Source organism: Lycium barbarum, chromosome 2 (assembly GCF_019175385.1).
Source record: "Lycium barbarum isolate Lr01 chromosome 2, ASM1917538v2, whole genome shotgun sequence".
Taxonomy (NCBI): Eukaryota; Viridiplantae; Streptophyta; class Magnoliopsida; order Solanales; family Solanaceae; genus Lycium; species Lycium barbarum.
Window position 1 is genome coordinate 10,178,514 of NC_083338.1, and position 20,214 is coordinate 10,198,727.

The window sequence follows — 20,214 nt, forward strand, 5'->3', positions numbered from 1 at the left end:
AGAACAAACTTTTAATCTAGACAAAATAAAATTATTATTTGATAAAAAATAGGATATTTGAAGATATAAGTAAATGTTTAAGTCTGATAAATTTTTTGAAAGATCTAAATTATAAATAGAAAAATAAATACACTTGATGAGCTGGAAATGCAAACCTCCATTAAGGCAAACAAATGAGGCGTTAGTCAATTCTTGAAGATCATGCGGCTTCCTAGCATGCATTCCTTGCACTTTCTTAGTCATGAAGCTAGTCAATGGTCTTCCGGACAATTCGAAATCATCCACAATGTACTTAAACTTAAATATTAGTATAACGTTTGATTGACAATATTAAACTTAAATATTATGCAATAATTTATGTATTATTATTTTACGCACAATAAAATATAGGATACCACTACATGAAAAAAGAAGTATTTAAAATAAAAAGATACCCTTAAAGTAACTATTACTTATATTGTTTTTTTTTTAATTTGTTACACTACTATACTATATAGTACAATTTTTTTTAAGAGTAAATATCACGAAAGGTCATTCAACTATGAAAAGTTATGTAGCAAAGTCATTCAACTTTGTTTTGTATCAATAAAATCACCCAATTTAGGGTTTTTCTATTAAATCACTCAACCAAATTTGTCATCAAAAGAATTTGACATGGCAAAATAAATTAATTTGTCTCTTTTTTAATTTTCGTGTAAGACAAACAAAATTCAACAAAATTTCTTTTAAAGAGTATGTTTCAAGAAAAATAATATTTTTATCTATTTAAAAATATTTCAACATTAGACTATTTTATTTTATTTTTAATATCACGATTGCCATATAACTATTTCAACTTGTTTAAGACTGCGAAGTTAAATTATTTTATTTCATTCTTAAATTCTATATTTATTCATATTAATTTACATAAAATGAAACAACGAAATTATCTTTTTCAAATGTCATCGTAATCCAATAATTCTACTCCCAAATAGTTGGGTCATTCTTTTTTTCTTTTCGTTGGTTGGGTGATTCTATAGTACAGAAAGCTGGCTTTAATTTGATTTTGAGTTGTTATATTAAAGAAACTAATGTATATGAGCTACAAGCTTTTTTATTTTGGCGGATAATGTTTGCTATTAATTGTATTTGGAAAATATCACTAAAATATATTCTTAATTTCAATTTGATTTGTGGGTAGGTTGGATATAAGATATGTGTATTTTTTAATTTTATTTTATTTGTGAGGTCTATGTCTACATGACATAAAAAAGTAATTTATTTTGTCGTGTCAAATATTTTTATGACATATTTTAGTTGAGTAATTTTATCAGAAAAATCTCTAAGTTGAGTGATTTTATTGATACAAAATAAATTTGAATGATTTTGCAACGTAATTCCTCATAGTTGAGTGTCCTTTTGAGATATTTACTCATTTTTTTAAAACTTTGTTACTATTATACTTACCAGTACATACTAGTAATAGTAGTTCCTTAGTTCCTAAGCATTCATCTTGTAAGTTGTTCGCCCTAGAAGATGAACCAAATTACTTTGTAAAAAAGAAAAGAAAAAGGGAAAAATAGTTTATAAGTTGTTCGCCCTAATAGATGAACCAAATTACTTTGGAAAAGAGAAAAGAAAAAGGCCAAAATAGTTTTTCATTTATAAATCGGAAAAGGGGCAAAAATGTTCCTAACCTATTGGATTTGGCTAAAAATATCCTCCTTCCACTTATTGGTCCAAAAATAATCCCCCATCTATCTATTTGGACCAAAAATGTCCTCAATGTTATCTTTGGCTTAAAATTGCCTCTAAAACTAACGGTTGACTAGTTGAGTAGATGGGGCTTTATAAAAAAAAGCCACGTGGTAGTGTATGATTGGTTCCACATACTAACTCAACATGAATTAAATTACTCAACTCATATGTATTAATCCGACCCACCTATATAATTAAACCCGAATTCCTAATTATTAACCACCATCCCCACATCTTTCATCTGCATTGCGCCTTACTCTGTATAGGAAATTCATTTCGACCAAGGCGAGAGTAATTTGTTGTACGAAGTGAAGAAAATCATTTCATTTCCCCTAGCTCCCAGATAAGTCTCTTCTTCGTTCTATTTTTGTGACTAATTTCCTATAACTTTACTAATTGTTGTTGCTTCTTAGACTTGAGAGTAGTAGTAATAATATAATTTTATCGAATAATGTGATGATCGTCTATTTTATCTATAGATGAAAAAATACGAGCGACGTATATTAGTCATCATATTCCTCGTGAATATACGAGGAAGAAGAAAAGAGTCGAGTGGGGTTTAAATTCCTAATAATAAACCAAAATCCTCCCCACAAACTAGAAGAAGCTCACGGGATGTGTGTTTGTGGGGTGGGGGGAGAGTAGGGTTAATAATCAAAAATTTGAATTGGGTCGCATCAATATATATATATGAATTGAGTAATTTAATTCACATTGAATTACTATCTGGACCAATCATACACCGCCACATGATTTTTTATAAAATCCCATCTAGTCAATCATTATTTTTAGGGGCATTTTTAAGTCAAAAAGACATTTTTGGTCCAAATAGGTAGACGAAATGACATTTTTGGATCAATAGGCGGAAAAAGATTAGTATTTTTAAACCAAATCCAATATAGGCTAGGGGTATTTTTGGCCCTTTCCCGTTTATAAATTGGGAAAGGGTAATCTACTCCACACAGTCAATCCCCTCTAAAACCTTCTCCACTACTCCAAACAAACCCTCACAAAAACCCTCAACTCATCCGTCCCTACTCGTCCCACGGCGGCCCGTAGCGTACTTCTCAATGGCTTCCACACCAACATCAGAACTCTCCGACGGACCAGTCCTCAACCTAATCAACAAACGCCTCCGCGCACTCCGCAAAAAACAAAACCGTATCCTCCAAATGGAAGAATCCCTCAACAAAGGCAAAACTCTCAACAAAGAACAAGAAGAAACTCTCAAATCAAAAACCTCCGTTATCGCCGCTATCGACGAGCTCGAAAAGCTCCGTCAACCACTCGCTAACGCCGTCGCTGAAGAAATCCGCTCGTGCCACGTGTCACCACCACCACAACAACAACCTACTGATGATAATACCAATACTGATACTAGTGTTATTGAAGATTTACTTAAGGTGTTGTATTTTGGTAGTATGTTTGATGTGAAATCATTACAGAGTAATGAGTTTAATGCTACGATGTTATTATCAAGGACTATGGAAAGAGCTTGTTGTTTGAGCTACGATTGTATGCCTGTTGTTGATGATGGTGATGGTGATGAAGAATCGAGTAATGATGTTATGGATCTGTTAGGAGAGAAGGATTTGGATTTGATTTCCATGCTTAGCGGATTGCTCGTTTCGAGACCTGTTAATTCTCCTTTATCGCATAAGTACGCGCTTGAGAAGTGTATTGAGCATGCTAAGATGTGGATTGATAAGTCTGAGCAGCCGATTGAAGCCAATACTGATGTTACCTGTGAGTCAAAATAGCCGACTTGATTCACTATTTACTTTTTCTAGCCAGTATATATAGATTATACACTGTTATATGCTTATTGTATATGGATTATACATACATTAGACTTTTACACAAATGGTTGAGGGGATTCACTATTTACTTTTTTTTAGCGAGTATATATAGATTATACACTGATTATACATGGTTATATGCATATCATATATGGATTATACATACATTAGACTATTTTTAGTTAAGCGGTTGGGTGAGCGGCTATTTAGGTTAATTCATATCTAATTAGGTTAGTTCATAAATTTGAGTGGCTAATTAGGTTAATTCATAAACTTGAGTGGCTATTTAGGTTAGTTCATAAACTCGAGGGGCTATTTTGGTTAATTCAGAAATTCAAGTGGCTATTTAGGTTGGTTCATAAACTCGAGGGGTTATTTAGAAACTCGAGTGGCTATTTAGGTTAATTTAGAAACTCGAGTGGCTATTTAGGTTAATTCAGAAACTCGAGTGGCTATTTAGGTTAATTCATCAATTGATGTGATGGGGAGAGATATTTGGATTTAATTTCGATGCTTAGCGGGTTGCTTGTTTCGAGGCCTGTTAATTCTCCTTTGTCGCATAAGCATGCGCTTCAGAAGTGTATTGAGCATGCTAAGATGTGGATTGACAAGTCTGAGCAGCCGATTGAAGCGAATACTGATGTTACTTGTGAGTGTGATTTTTACACAAAATAGCCGATTTGATTCACTATTTACTTTTTCTAGCCAGTATATATAGATTATACATTGATTATATATACATTTTACTTGGGTTGACTATTTTTAGTTAAGTTGTTGGGTGAGTGGCTATTTAGTGAATCCAATTCCATTGCTACATGTGAGCATAATTTTTGGAACTTTTACACAAAATAGCCAACTGGATTCACTATTTACCTTTTCTAGCCAGTATACATTGATTATACACGGTTATATGCATATAATATGTGGATTAGACTTTTACACAAATGGTTGAGCAGATTCACTATTTACTTTTTTTTAGCGGGTATATATAGATTATACACTGTTTATACATGGTTATATGCATATTATATATGGATTATACATACATTAGACTATTTTTAGTTAAGCAGTTGGGTGAGCGGTTATTTAGGTTAAGTCATAAACTCGAGTGGCTATTTAGGTTAGTTCATGAACTCGAGTGGCTGTTTGGGTTAATTCACAAACTCGAGTGACTATTTAGGCTAATTCACGAACTCGAGTGGCTATTTAGGTTAATTCACGAACTCGAGTGGCTACTTTGGTTAGTTCATAAGAGTGGCTACTTTGGTTGGTTCATAAACATGAGTGGCTATTTAGGTTAGTTCATAAAGTCGAGGGCTATTTAGGTTAATTCAGAAACTCGAGTGGCTATTTAGGTTAATTCACAAACTCGAGTGGCTATTTAGGTTAGTTCATAAAGTCGAGGGGCTATTTAGTTTAGTTCATAAAGTCGAGGGGCTATTTAGGTTAGTTCATAAATTCGAGTGGCTATTTAGGTTAGTTCATAAATTCGAGTGGCTATTTAGGTTAATTCAGAAACTGATGTAATGGATCTGTTAGGGGAGAGAGATTTGGATTTGATTTCAATGCGTAGTGGATTGCTTGTTTTGAGGCCTGTTAACTCTCCTTTGTCACATAAGCACGCGATCATTGAGCATGCTAAGCTATGGCTTTCCCAGTCTGAGCAGCCGATTGAAGCAAATTCCGATGCTACATATGAGCATATTTGCAATTTTTCTCTGCGTTGATCAAAAAAGATCCTTACTTTGTGGGGAGTGCATATAGATGATACCTATAGTGCTAACCCCACTAGTTCAAGATCGAGGTTTAGTTGTTGTTATTGTTTTCATTGTTATCCAGGCATCTACATATTTAATTTGTCCGGGAATAGATATAGAGGATTCATGTAGTGGACCCAAACTAGGTTGAAATGTGGTTAACCTGTTGTTGTACGGAAATTTACATTTTCAGCTAGATATGTCAAATTTTTGCGGGTCTTGTATGATTTCAGCTTGTTTATCTCCCCATTTTTTTACAGATGCCGGGCTGAGATCAAAGCTAGATAAGATCATTGGTTCACTATATTTTACTACTGACCCTGTTAAAGTGGAGGCAGCTGCTGGTAAATATGGGTCTTATGCAGTACCAGTTGAAGAGCATGTGGAGGATGTGTCTGTTGATGTACCCCTGCAAGTGGACACCCCAAGTGTGCAGTGCGAGCAGAAGGTAAATGCTTACAGAATTGAAGTTTCTGTAGTCTATTTACTATATGTAAGGTCTGAAAAAGGTCTTGCAAATTTGCGTGGAATCTGATTGATTGTTGGATGCACATGGCTTTGCTTGTTTTTATGTTTTTGTGGCTGAATGGTAAAGCTTTAACTCATTAATCATTCTGTTATATCCCTTGTTTGGAATTGCTGTATAGTTAATGTAATTGTTGAGGTAATGTTAAGGCCTTGTGAAGCATTTGCTTAAGTTGGTGTCTTACCTTGCAATTCACTATAACAGTATTCAAAAGCACAAGCCTCCATTCTCCGCTTCCTTTGAAGGAACGAGATGTTCATATGGTTCTGTGTCTTGGTCAAGACTTTGCACGTGTCATATCCTCTAGGTTGGGTAATGAGCTAAGTTACACGGACTCGTCATTTTTGTGCCGTCCCCGTCCCGGATACGGACAGGTGCGGGTGCCGGAACGGCAAACGTTCCGGATACGGTCAATCACCTACGGAGACTTTGACCAGAGTCCGTCGACAAATTAGGGGAAAATTTTGAGATTTTGATTTCTCAAAATTAAAAATAAAACAGATTTAAGATAAGGAAAATGACATACCTTCAATGTTATAGTACTTTTATTTCATATATGTTGCTTCATGTTTCAGATAAACCAAGACCTAATGTTACATGACTTCAATTGTGGGCACATGTTCAACTTGCAAGTTTAGAAAGTAGGCGGAATTTAGTTGATTGAGATAGTGCATGAAGTAACTTAACTACCATTTAGGGCATTTTGGATTGTAGAATTAGAGAAGATCCGTGTTAAAGAAGCAACTTTAACTTCATTCACAAAATAAAGAAGTGACTTTAACCTGCTGTACATGTCATTGAGAAATACCTCCCTTTGGACTTAGTTAATTTTTGGATGAGTAGATTTGAAAAAAAAAAAAAAGTTTTCTAGAAAATTCATCTTAGAGTGTTATATTGCTATTTTTACTGAAGAGTGTTTTAGGCGAAGTTCCTGGCTAGTACTTAAATGTGTTCTGGAACAAGTATAAAAAATTGTAAATTTTCTGCAAACCTATTATTCTACTATTTTCTAGGTAATTCTCATTTAAAATGGGAGATGGCTACAAGATTCTTCTTTGCAAGTCACTTGTGATTTTATTAAGAGTTCTTGCCAAGTCCCGTGCCGACTCATGTAGCCTTGTTGGCAACTTACCATATGCCTTTTTCAGTATGTCTAGGTTCTAAAGTGAATAAAAATTTCCTTTTTCTTCTATATTTCCACATCAGTTTCTTCTTGTGATGCGCTTAAGGGTACTTGTGGCGTTTCGTAGTTGAGGTTCACATGGTTGGAAAACAAAACAAATAAGAAACGAAAAACCTTCGCTCCTGCCTGCATGTATAATTGCAGGAAAATGCTTATATCTTAATTGTAAATCCGAATATGATAAGAAAGTCAATAGGACAAAGTAGTGCTCATAATCAGTTCCAATCTCGACCTAACAATATTTGAGGGTGGAGTGGTTTTCCTTTTGAAAACGAGGAGTAGAAGAGCCAATCACCGGATGCTCAGTTACCTGGTATCTTAGTTTCCTATTTTTATGCACTCATCTGGTGGTGACTTCTTAAGAGGGAGAGAGAGATATTATACTTCTTGCTTCAGCTTGGCGATGATCTATCTGCTTCTCTAAAATGGTATTGGAAAGTAAACCCCAAAATTTGGGCTACTCTTATGTGGTAAATGAACTAAAAAAGGTGTGAATTTAAGTGGTGAAAGTCTAATGGGTGGTATCTAATCCATAAGGATGTTTTATGGTCAGACATGTAAATAATGTTGTGCATCTAAAAGCAGTTCGAAAACCACTTCGTCAAACCTCAATAGCTTAAATCAACTTTAAGTTAAGTTATTATGGATATTAGGTTTATTGATGTCCAATAGAGCAGCTTGCTATACAATGATATGCTGGTTTTGTCCTTTGTTTAGCCAGCTGTGTGATAGATTAATATCTCCTATTACTCCCATCTTCTCACCTTTATGTTTTAGCTCGTTGAGTTTATGAATTCGGGTAAGAGTATAAACTTGCACTAGCACACAAAACAAAACTCATTTAAAGCGACAAAACAATGTGATGCTAGGAGTTAATGCATTATAGGTGAACCCATGCTTTAGAGAAGTACAACAACATACCCAGTGAAATCACTTTAAAGAAGTATGCTTTCAAAATATGGCGCTCAAGGTAATCTAACGAGTAGCGGGCGATTATTTGAATCTCAAGTTTTGAGGAGTCTGGATTAATATCAACGTTGCTTGTATGTTGGATACTGAAATCAATTATTTTAATTGCAATTTGATTAGTTTAGTACTTTCATTATGTTTGGGATTCTTAGTTTTCCATATACTGTGTGCTTCACTTCAAAGAAGCATGCATTTGATTTCATGCTTCTCTTTAAGTTCCACAAATCTTTTTGCGTTGTTGCATTTTCGCATTTAAAAACACTGGGAATTATATTACAAGGATTTATTATGCGGTGAAAAATAATGTAGGCTTTTTTAAGTGGTGATAAGAATGAGTGTATTTTTAACAGTGAATAAGACACAGGGATTGCTATGTAGGGATTGCCAAAAAATATTTTAGACTCTCGTATTCGCCTATTGCTAGCACACATTCTTAATCCACATTGTATCCTGTACATTATATATAGATTCACGTATTAGTTACAACATTATTAATACAGTGTTTGGTTTTCGATAGTAAGCTCCACATAACTTATGTGGAGTTTAATAAAGGAAACCAAAAGCTGTATTAGATATACAGAGATTATATTTAACCGAAAACCAAACATTGAATAGGTTACATAGAATTTTATATCAGGATTAACATCCTTATCCTCAAACCAAACAACCTCTAATATTACATCTTCCTCTTTTTCATATTGTCACTCTTTTCTCCCCAATTATCTGTCTATTTCTAATTTGATAATTAGTTATCCTACTAATTGTTGTCTTTTACCTTATACTTTTCATATTCCCTCCATTTCAATTTTTGTGAACCTATTTGATTGGACACGGAGTTTGAGACAGAATAGAAAACTTTTAAACTTGTGTTAAACGAGTCACATATATTTTGTGTGGCTATAAACCATTGCATAAAGGTAAATTGTTTCCAAATATAGAAAGAGGTCATCATTTTTGGCACAGACTAATAAGGAAATAGGTTCACATAAATTGAAACAGAGGGAATATAAAAGTGGTAGTGGTCTATGGCTTTTTTGAGATCCACGGGGCTGTTTGGAGTTTTCATTTTTTGTTATAAGGAAGAATGCCATAGTTTTAAGAAAAAGGATTCACTTTTTCCTTATAATTCATGAAATGACTGATGAAAGTAGTTAATTCATGACATGACTGATGAAAGTAGTTGATCCTAGAGTTCCAACTAGGTGTTCAGATGAACTATCAATGAATAATCTGATATGCATGGAACATGCTAAAATACCTAGATGTTGAGAAGATCTTTTCCATCTTTGTTTTTAGATGTGATACAACACTTTTAAAGTTATAGCAAAAAACAGAGCTTGATGGAAGCAAATGGTCCATATAGACTATACAAACCGGTTTTAATTATGCTTAGTTGTTGTATACTTTTGTTAACAAGAGTCTAAGATTCTTTTCAGCCTAGTTAGAGACTTATATGCCAGTGGAGGAATTACATGTGAGACTCAGAACAGGTCCAGTTTTAGAGAACCCCAATTGCCTTAAAGGACTTATCCAGCAGCCACATATATAATTACTTTTTCTCATCTCTAATATTGAAATCAGACGTGCCCTAAAAGAGTGGAATAGATAGAAAGGATCTATACAACAAACCGACTTGTTTTAGATTGACGCGTAGTCGGTTGATTGATTGATATATTGCTAAGGAGTCGAATCTGAAGTGGCTTGGAAACCTGGTCAAAGATGGACTTGCAGTTGTCTTTGTCCTGCACCCTCTTTGCTTCAAGTGCGAATACCTTTTGCGCAGGTAGCTAAATACTCTGGTGTACGAGCAAGAATTTTGTGAGAAGGAACTAATTAACCTTGGGTCCTGAGTTATTCCATCTTTCCTAACCTTTGTGCATTAGTTTCTGGCTATGCATTCTTGCAATCTTTTGGCAACCTAAGCTTGCTTTTAGCATTTTCACTGACCTAGTAGATTTAACCTATGTAAAAGGACAGTGTTTGATTCTCACAAGAATCTCTTATCTGTAGAAAATTTGACTTACAGTGGTTTGAAGTAAAATATGATGACCCTTTTCCGTCTGTGTGTTTCAATGTAGTCACTACTTCTGCCATCTGAATTCTGAAGTGTGTAACCATGTTTTCTTATTCGATTCAGTGCTTCTAAGTTTAGGAATACCTTGTGTGCAATTACAAGGTTGAAAATGCATAGAAGTTTGTCAGTGCACTTCTCGTCTGATAGCATAGTTGTTTAGTGGTCTGTGCAGTAGCTTTCCTTCGTGTTTTCATCCAGCTGTGAACATTAAATATTTTCAGGAAGAAGAAGCTGCAAGTTCTCAAGAAATTGAAACTACCGAAATTCACATTAGCAATGTCGAACTGCAGCAGGTATTCTTGTCCTTTCTAAGAGAATTTTCAATAGCTTAGTGGTTGTATCGGAGTATCCTCCGTGTATAACATCATGTCTGTTCTTCCTTTTATACACTTTTCAGGGGGAACAGGATAACAACATGTCTGAACAACCTGCTGAAACACAAGAAGTCGCACCGGAGGCTGAAGGTGTTGATAATATGAAGGATGCAGGTTTCAATGAGCAACAATCTGTTCCCCGTAGGTCTTATCAGAATCAGAATTACAGGGGTAATCGTGGTGGGAGTGTGGGTGATCGTCGTGGATACTCCAATGGCCGTGGAGGACGTGGCAGGGGAGGGTCCTACCAGAATGGTGGCCGCAATCAATACTACGACCAATCTGGTAACTACCAACAGAGGAACTATAATAGCTATAGGGGAAGGGGTGGCAGGGGTACAGGTGGCGGCGGGGGCTATAATCATTATGCTTCAGGTGATCAAGCGGGCAGTTACTCTGGTGATTTAAGGTGATTATAATATTTCCTTTTGCTAGCTTCATCAATGTGGTCGAGTTGTTTCCCTATTACATGGATGCACACAAGTGTTTTCTGCTTGCTCGTGTATTATTCTGGACACTTTTTGTAGCTGAAAGAATTGGGAAATCTGTGTTATCAATTTGAGAAAGAATAGAGCCATTGTCGCTTGTTCTTAACATTTGCTAGTTTTTGTTGGTGCTGCAGATATAAATGTGAAGGCGCCATTTGTAGGTGATCATTATATGAAAGCAAGCACATACCAACTAAAACTATTATGCTTAACTACTAAGAATGCAACAGAAGAAGCTTCTGGAGATTTCTCGTATTAAAAGAATTGGAAAGGGCCTAAAATGCTCTTGAACTATGGGATTTGGTACAAAAATGTTTTCCGTTTACCTTGCGCTTTAAAATGCTCTTTGACGTCAACCAATTGGGCCTAAATTGCCCTTGTTTTTAACGGCAGGACATTTTTGGCCCTATAGATGGACTGAGGGTAATATTATACTAAATCTAATAGTTCAGGGGCATTTTAGGCTTTTTTCTCAAAAAAATAATTAAATTTTTTATTTATTACATGGCATGGTTTAATTGGTTAGTTTTAAAATTTACCTAAACTAATTATATTTCAACACAAAATTCGAATTCACCTAATCTGCTCCGACTTAAAATGATTGTTGCAACATCCGTCCTTGTCGGTGGGCCACCATTAATCCTCACCGGTCTTTCCTCTATTGAAACAGATCAAAACCTCCATTAAAATCACCACCGTAGCAATGCTCATCCAAACGGCCCATCGAGCCACCATTAAAGCTAATATTTTTGACAGTGTTTCGGTGGTAGTTTTAATCACCCTTAATTTCACTTAAAACCCCTTAACTATATAAGAGAAATTAATTGGAATGTTCATGTGACAAAAATTGTTACTCTCAATTTCACTTGAAACCTAGTAACTATATAAGGAAAATTAATGGGAATGTTTATGTGGCAAAATTGATTACCTTTAATTTCACTTGAAATCCAATAACTATATAAGGGAAATTAATGGGAATGTTCACGTGGCAGAAATGATTATCCGGAAATATTCATTTAAAAAAATATTATACTTCATAACTGCATGAGATAACCATCCATGTAGTTCAATTAATAATTCGTTCTTTTAACACATCAGATTATTTGTCTTCAGAGAACCACCAACCAAAGAATATTGGCTAGCTAATGGTGGCTCGATGGGCCGTTTGGATGAGCGGTGTTACGGTGGTAGTTTTAATGGAAGTTTTGGGCTGTTTCAATAGAGGAACGGACGATGGAGATTAATGGTGGCTCACCGGAAGGGGGGGAGGGGGAACATTTGCTACAATCACCATTTTAAGTCAGGGCGGGTTAGGTGGATCCGAGTTTTGTGTTGGGATATAATTAGTTTAGGTTAATTTTATAATTAACCAATTAAAACGTGCCACGTAATAAATAAAAAATTTAATTATTTTTTTTCGAAAAAGGACCTAAAATGCCCCTGAACTATGTAATTTGGTACAATAGTGCCCTTCGTCCATCTATTGGGCCAAAAAGGCCCATGCCGTTAAAAATAAGGATAATTTAGGCTCAATAGGTTGACGACAAGAGCATTTTAGAGAGCAAAGATAAATGGAGGACATTTTTGTACCAAATCCCATAGTTAGAGGGTATTTTAGGCCCTTTTCCGTTAAAAAGAATTGTTTTACTTTGCTATGGGAGTGTGTCTTGGTATCATTTGATCATGACATAGTCATGCGCATAATTTTTTTTTTTTTTCCGACTTTTGGTTGAGGGGCAAACTATTTTCGCTTTACCAATTCTTCAAATTTTAGCTTGATAATCACTTCTCCATTGGAGATCCTACGTAGAAAAACTTCAATACTGTCTGCGGTTTATATTTCCTCCTGTTAGGGGGTGTTTGGTTACCTGTTAGAGAGGAGTTATCCATATGTTAAAACTATTAACAGCCCGTTTGGATGGGCTTATTTTTAGTGGCTTTTAAGTATGAACCATAAGTTGGGAATTGGAGTTTTTTGCTTTTGGGTTATTTTGACTTAAAAACAAGTGCTTAAAAGCATTTTTTTTACTTTATCCAAACACTACAAAATGACTTAAAAGCTGTTTAAAACACTTAAAATAAGCCAATCCCAATGGCCTCTATAGCTTTATACATTATTGGAGAAAACAGGAAGAAAATGATCTCCACAAGAATCTCATGGGATGAACTATGTTTTGTTAGTTTTTTTTTTTTTCTTTTCCACACAAAACATAGCCTTGCGAACACTGTTTGATTCATGTTTTTTCTCGCATAACTAATATATGTATAAGTTGTAAGGAATGTATTATTATTTTATATAGGATAGAAGATGAAATAACTAATACATGAAAAATTAAATTTTGTATAACCAAAATTGGCATATCTAATTCATCAGTAATAATTGTATGACTAATGTCTGCATAACTCTAACTAATAACTAAACGACCCCTTAGAGCTGAAGGCCCCGTTTGTTTGTTTGGATAAAACCTACTTGAGTTGAGGCATCAAAATGAAAAATCTTTACAAGTTTAAGGGGTTGCATATTTGTTCAGCCTAAGTTTTAGGTGTAAAACTCTGCAAAGAGGAATTATTTGCCAAAAGGCAACACATGAATCAATTAATATGAGAAAAGCTTATGTTTGAATAAAAAATAGAGCGATAACCCAAGCAATTTTTAAATTATTTTTCTTCTCATTGATCAACTAAAGCAAGAAGGGCAGAAAAACTAGAGCAAGAAAGAAAAATTGAAAGTCCTTATTTGTTTTTTTAATAATAATAGTGTCAGATCATCTTAGTTTAATTCATTGCCTCTAAAATGTTGATTTCAAGTTTACAACTATGTAAAGCTTTGGCTAATATTGATTAATAAAATTTATGGATTTACCTTACATGATATAAAAGATGATAGCAAACAATGATGGACAATATACTGGCGATATTTCCGGTAAATGAACCATATTAAGAAAATGTCAAGTGTGTTTTATGATCCCAAGCATCCCTGTAAATATATGTAATACTCACTGAACTTAGAAATAAATAAATAAGTAATAACCAACATAATAACAAAAGAACTTCTTTTAAGGCACTTGATACAGGAGGAGCTGAAGCTTCAGGCGCCACTTCACGTTTACCGTGAGGCCAATATGGTTGTAAATTCCTAGGTGAAGCATGACCTATGCCTAGCTCTTCCTAATGACCAACATCCAATGATACTTACTTTTACTGTTCCCCTTTGTTTAGTTTATCTGCTTTTGTGGAGAAATATACCACACCGGTGATGGACAAGAACCCTGGACTCGTTCTAAGGCTCGGACAATCCTCCTCCCTTTGAGCTAGCTTTTAGGGTGTGAGTTAGGCCCAATGCCTAATTTAACATGGTATCAGAGCCACTCCTTATGACATTACGTCAAATGTGGAAGATTGGTGGACTACAAATTCACTATTGGTGTAGTGGATTCGCAACACCATAGAGAGTTATGGACCAGCATCCGAGAGCGGTTCGCCGTTATCAACGGTTCTCAAATGCAACAACTTCAGGTGGAACTCACGGAGTGCAAGCAAAAGGAAAGGACCATAGTGGATTACTATGGAAAACTCACTAAGTTGTGGGAGGAATTGGCAAATTACGACAATTCCAGCTCGAGCATAGTGTTCTTTCTCCACATCTTTCAATAAGAATTGTTCAACTGCTGTGACAGCTCGAGCAGTCCCTTCTTGTAATGACTCTGTAAACTTGTTTTAGTCTAATATATAGCATGTTTAAGCAAAACAAACAAACAAAAAAAGATAAAAGGAAGACCCAATGAATGCAACTTTCAATAAATCCTATTTAATTTCTCTATCACAATATTGGAATAATTGTCAGTCTAATATGTTGTTGGGTTGTAATCATATATGTAGTTTTCAATTGCAGTCTTTATAGAAGGTGGCATGATAGTATAAAAAACATTCATACTGGCGGATATTAGTTAAACTCAATAAAAGAAGAAGAAGGAGAAAAGAAGAATAAGATTCTTGATCACATTTCTTCCTCCACAGCAGCTTTGAGTTATTTGTACACCCCCTTCTTCAAATAACTTCTCTAACTACTCTGATTATGCAACTAATTTTGATACACCTAATGTATTTTTCCTCACATAAAAAACAATGGTTTGGGCTATTAGGTTGAGTTTACTGGCTACTTAATCTTTTGATTTGAGTGGCTTTTAACATGTAAAAGATAGTTGTGAGTCTAATTGACAAGGTTACAATAACAACGCATGCGTTCTAAATTAGTTGGGGTCAAATATATGAATTCTCACTAACCATATTACTTCAAGTAAATTCATATCTATAATGTGGAAATTCATCATGAAACCAGTTAGGTTTATGTTGGTAAGCAGCATGTCACAATTTTGGTCGGTTATCCGGTTTTGAAATTGGCAATATGAACGCACACAGGTGAAAGTTGTCTGATTGACTAGGCTGCTTTGAAGAAATTGTATGGGACTTAAGATGGTCGTGTGCACCTAGGGTGAAACAAATTTATGTTGTGTTATATGGGAAATCATAGGTCATATTATAATCTGATTAATTGTTTAACAATTTAATGCTCGTGAGACGTCGTCTGAAATAAAATGTCATTTGAAAAAAAAATGAATTTGATCGTTTGAATTGCAAGTTTGCAACAATTAACCAGAAAATAAATCAATAAAGAAAGTCGACAAAATTATAAAGCATGGGGATGTAGCTCAGATGGTAGAGCGCTCGCTTAGCATGCGAGAGGTACGGGGATCGATACCCCGCATCTCCACTTATTTTAGTGTTTATTCCCTTTTATTTTTTTGAAAGTTCTTATATCTATTTAAGTATAGTGCCATCTAAATAGCTCTACATTGACACCCTTTCATCTTTTTGTTGTCGTATTTTTCTTGATATCATGCTTCAAATTATTTTTCGGGATAAAGGTCTGTGTACATCCTATCTTCCCAGAACCCACTTGCAGGACTACACTAGGTATGATGTTGTATTGACATGTCCTTGCATTTGCAAAATTTCCTGTTACTGATATCCGAAAACGAGAAGTATAGAGATATGTAAAAAAGATCAATGGTAATATAATTAGCACACTTTAAAGCCAAAGCTGTCTAGATCAATGAGTACACATAGGGTTGCAGTGCATTTGTACAAGCAAACATGAAATAAACAGTGGCGGAGCTAGCATACAATTCGGGAGTTCGGTTGAACCCAATAACTTTGGTTCAAATCTGTATTTATCTTGAAAAATTCACTGAATACGTAAAAATTTGTTAATATAAAACCCAGTAACTTAAACGAATTTAGAATCCCGAACTCACAAGCTTCGAATCCTGGCTCCGTCTCTGGAAATAAAGGCACCAAAAATATGAAAACAGATATCAGAGCGAATGAAATGCAAGTCCTAAACTACTAAGTGAAGCTTTAGTAAGTTCTGAATTCCACAGCACTCTTAACAACATGCACAGGGGAAGGATAGTAAAAACAGGCTGTGCTCACAAGAAGCTTTGTAGAAGGAAGAAGACTAGTTAAGAAAGAAATCAGATGAAAGAATGTCATCGACGTTAAGTGACAGTACAAAACGTCTATCAAACCTGATCTTGATCCTACCAATAGACAATCTATCGTTGCATAATGTCCTAAGCTAACAAAAAATCTCAATTGTTTACTTATAATCAGTTTTAGCACTTCTATTCAAACATGTAGAGATATTAGTAATTCATAAAGTTTCACCACTTGATGCTTATCAGCTACTTTTTATCAACTAAGCCAGGCGGGCTCTATGAACTCTTTGACTCTTGTGACATCTATCCATGTGACAACATAAAGCAATTTGACATGGACACCACTTTAACAGTTCCACATCTTTAACCTACTAAACTCCTTCCTGGTTAATCCAAAAACTAGCATGCACTCAACATAACACAGCATCTCCCAACTCCGAAAGAAATCAAGCAAGCAGCTCAAATATCTTACATGTATTTAACTCAGCAAGCTAAATAGTAGTACTAGCAATTCAAAGACAATACTCTTCATTCAAGAATCTCAGTCCCCTAAAACTTAGCATTTTCCTATATGATGGCCAGCCAACATATAGGCATCTATAATTTGTTAAAGGTGCTTGATAAATTTTACAAAATGTAACCAATTCAACAACAACAACCACATACTCAGTGTAATCCCACAAAGTGGGGTCTGGGGAGGATAGAGTGTACCCAGACCTTACCCCTACCATGGAGGTAGAGAGACTGTTTCCGATCAATAGACCCTCGGCTCAAAGAAAAGCAACCACAGCAGTCCAGAAAAGGAAATAACAGAAGTAACGAAGCCATAGCAAAATGCTAACTAAAGCATGACAAAGCAGTCCGGAAAAGAAACAATAACGTAACTACCACAAAATCATATGACTATCGAAGTACAAGACACAACGGATAATAACAGTAATAATCAAAGGACAAGAAACTACAAGATTGATGAGGCCGGATGGGATAACAACAACATCCATATTTGCATTGTTGGGAGGAAGCTGCAAAAGAAGAGGGTATAGTTTCCCATTCAAAGAACTCTTAGTACACATAGTAATGTCCTCGAGCCCGGTTTCTTCTTCCAATGTCTTCCTGAGCTCCTCAACACTATTTTTTCCCCTTTATTTTCTTGTGGTTGTGATTTATTTTATAATGGATAATGGTCGGCATGAATTAATCATGTTTTAAAATCTCATTCTCTTATATCTTATTTGGAGGTTGAAATTCTCCATTTCTTTCATTCAATAATTATATTGTAGAAAATCTTTAAAAAAGAAAAATACGAGTCATTTTACTAGCTTGTATACGTGATGTTTCTTTAAAATTCTGTTTTTATTTTTCAAAATCATGAAGTTCAAAAATATCATTTGAAAGAAACAGGTTAGCAAAAGAGCAATCTCTGACAGTCTCATTGAAAATTCTGTTTTACATCAAAACATAAATTTAAAAACCAAAGAATTAAGCCTCCAACTTTGTTAGTCATAGCAGATGCTCCACTGCATGTTGTATCAACTCAATTGCTGTTGATTCTTCCTGTACTGACTAAGAACTGGGTATATATTCTCAAATGCAGTATATGTCTCACCTCTATCCTGAAATAGATATAAGAATGTGTAGTAAGGTAAACCACCAGCATAACATGTAGACATTGAGTGAAGAATCCATTAAGCATATAATATGTATTGGAAAAATTACAATCAAATACCATTTGCCCATCTAGTTTACAGAATATGTACACAGTGTATAGGTAGTGTATACTTTATTCTAAATATACATATACTATACATACCTATACACAACATATACAGCCGGAGTGCATACTTTATACTATGCTATACATATCTATAGATTCTATACACAACATATACAACCGAAGTGTATGCTTCATACTACATATACGTACACCATATATACCTATACACAACATATACAGCCGAAGTTTATACTTTACACTAAATATACATATATTATACAAGTGTATATTCAACCATGCATGTTGGTAAACTAGTTGGCCAAAGGGTACATTTACGTAAGTTTTCCAATATGTATTACTACTACCTTGGCTCCTGTGATGACAATCTTCCCAGAAGCAAAAATGAGTATCCCTATTTTCGGTTGTTCCATGCGATATTTCAATCCAGGAAATTGTTCTGGCTCATAACTCACAAAAGCGCCATGATCACCATTCGTAGAAATGCCTTCAAGTCAAATAGGAAATTTACCATCACAACAAGCAACTATATTCTGAATATTAAAACCCTTAAACTTGACTGGAAAACCAAGCTTTTGAATGATTCTAGCATATTTCCTAGCTGCTGACTTAGATTCTTTTTCACTTTTGGCACCAGTTACAACAATTTTTCCAGAAGCAAATATATTTGCTGTTGTTTGTGGTTCTCTAAGTCTCATTATAACTGCAGGAAATCGCTTTGGATTATATTCGGCATTTTGAGTCAAAAGTGCTATTGCTCTAAGGTCTAACTTGCAGTCTAAATTAACCATTGAAGCAATGTTCTGAATAGTAGGGACTATACCTGAAGGGTGTGCCATTACTATTCTGAAAGCAAAATTAAACTAGGGTTAGGGTTTTGCTTACAAATTCTTTAGAAAGGGTGATTTTCGAAGTAGCGTTAAAAGTTTGAAAGGGGGCTCCTTTTATAGTTTTTTTTTTTTTTGGGACTATTCCTTAGCTTATGCCGATGTGGGACAATTGGACACTAAGTGGTGGTTTGGTATGCGGACAAAATTATTCCGATATTATAATCACAATCACAGGATTATAATTCTAGGATTAATTTATCCCATCTAAAAGGTGAGATAAATAATCTCAAGATTAATGGGATAAGGTGGAATGTCACATCTTTAATTATTGGCTTCATTTTATACTTTGTTTGGTAGAAGGTATAAATTTATTGTGGAATAATTTTATACTTTCTACCAAACATGATAGTACAAAATTAATCCCAAAGTTAGTGCTAAGATATCCTATCTTATACCGTGTACCAAACTACCCCTAAGTTTTTTTTGGGTAGACGATGTGGGACAATTCCTTCGCTTAAGTCAACTATTGTAATCTTCACTTATAAGAACAATTCAAGTTAGATACAATAGCCTGTTTGACCAAGCTTTTGGGAGGCCAAAAGTGTTTATTTTAAAAACGTGAGGTGTTTGACCAAGCTTTTGGGAGGCCAAAAATACTTATTTTAAAAAAAGTGAAGTGTTTGACCAAGCTTTTGAAAGATAATAAGTGCTCCTGAGGAGCGGCAAAAACTGTTTTTCAAAAGCTAAAAAAAGTAGCTTTTGCTCAAAAACACTTTTGAGACAAATATACTTATAAAAGTACTTTTCAACAGCTTAGCCAAACACTAATTGCTGCACAAAAGTTTTTTTTTAAATTAATTAACCAAACACGAATTACTTCTTGCCAAAAATACTTTTTTGAAAGAAGCACTTTTCAAAATAAGTTGATTTTATAAGTTTGGCCAAACAGGCTATTACATTGGGTTTTTCTCAAAGTTTTTTTCTTTTCTTATATAGTATTATTAAATGGAGAGTGGTGGGCATGAGATTAAACATAGTGACAAGTTAATGAAAAGTCACTTAATAATCTAATAATACTAATTAGTCGGTAATGTAATAACAAAAATTGGAAATAAAGTAATTAAATCCATCTATATACACTATGTTACAAGCACAAATACCTTTAGTGAAATGTCGTTTTCCATTTTACCCTCTAAAACTAAATTTACATTGCGCAAAATTGTAATTTAATTATTTTTCTAATATTT

The 20,214-nt window shown here is 34.6% G+C and overlaps 1 protein-coding gene, 1 non-coding gene and 1 pseudogene across 2 annotated transcripts; 2 read left to right on the top strand and 1 right to left on the bottom strand.

Annotated features, from left to right (window-relative positions):
* The first annotated feature begins 2,685 nt into the window (after nt 1-2,685).
* Nucleotides 2,686-11,015, top strand: LOC132626130 (uncharacterized). The gene is made up of 4 exons (XM_060340883.1): nt 2,686-3,483; nt 5,554-5,741; nt 10,267-10,338; nt 10,443-11,015. The coding sequence occupies exons 1-4, from the start codon at nt 2,808-2,810 to the stop codon at nt 10,830-10,832; spliced, it is 1,326 nt and encodes a 441-aa protein (XP_060196866.1). The 5' UTR covers nt 2,686-2,807; the 3' UTR covers nt 10,833-11,015.
* Nucleotides 11,016-15,605: 4,590 nt separating this feature from the next.
* TRNAA-AGC (transfer RNA alanine (anticodon AGC)) lies at nt 15,606-15,678 on the top strand. The gene has a single exon. It is a non-coding gene; the product is annotated as a tRNA-Ala (tRNA).
* Nucleotides 15,679-17,934: 2,256 nt separating this feature from the next.
* Nucleotides 17,935-18,976, bottom strand: LOC132628333 (TATA-box-binding protein-like; annotated as a pseudogene).
* Nucleotides 18,977-20,214: the final 1,238 nt, after the last annotated feature.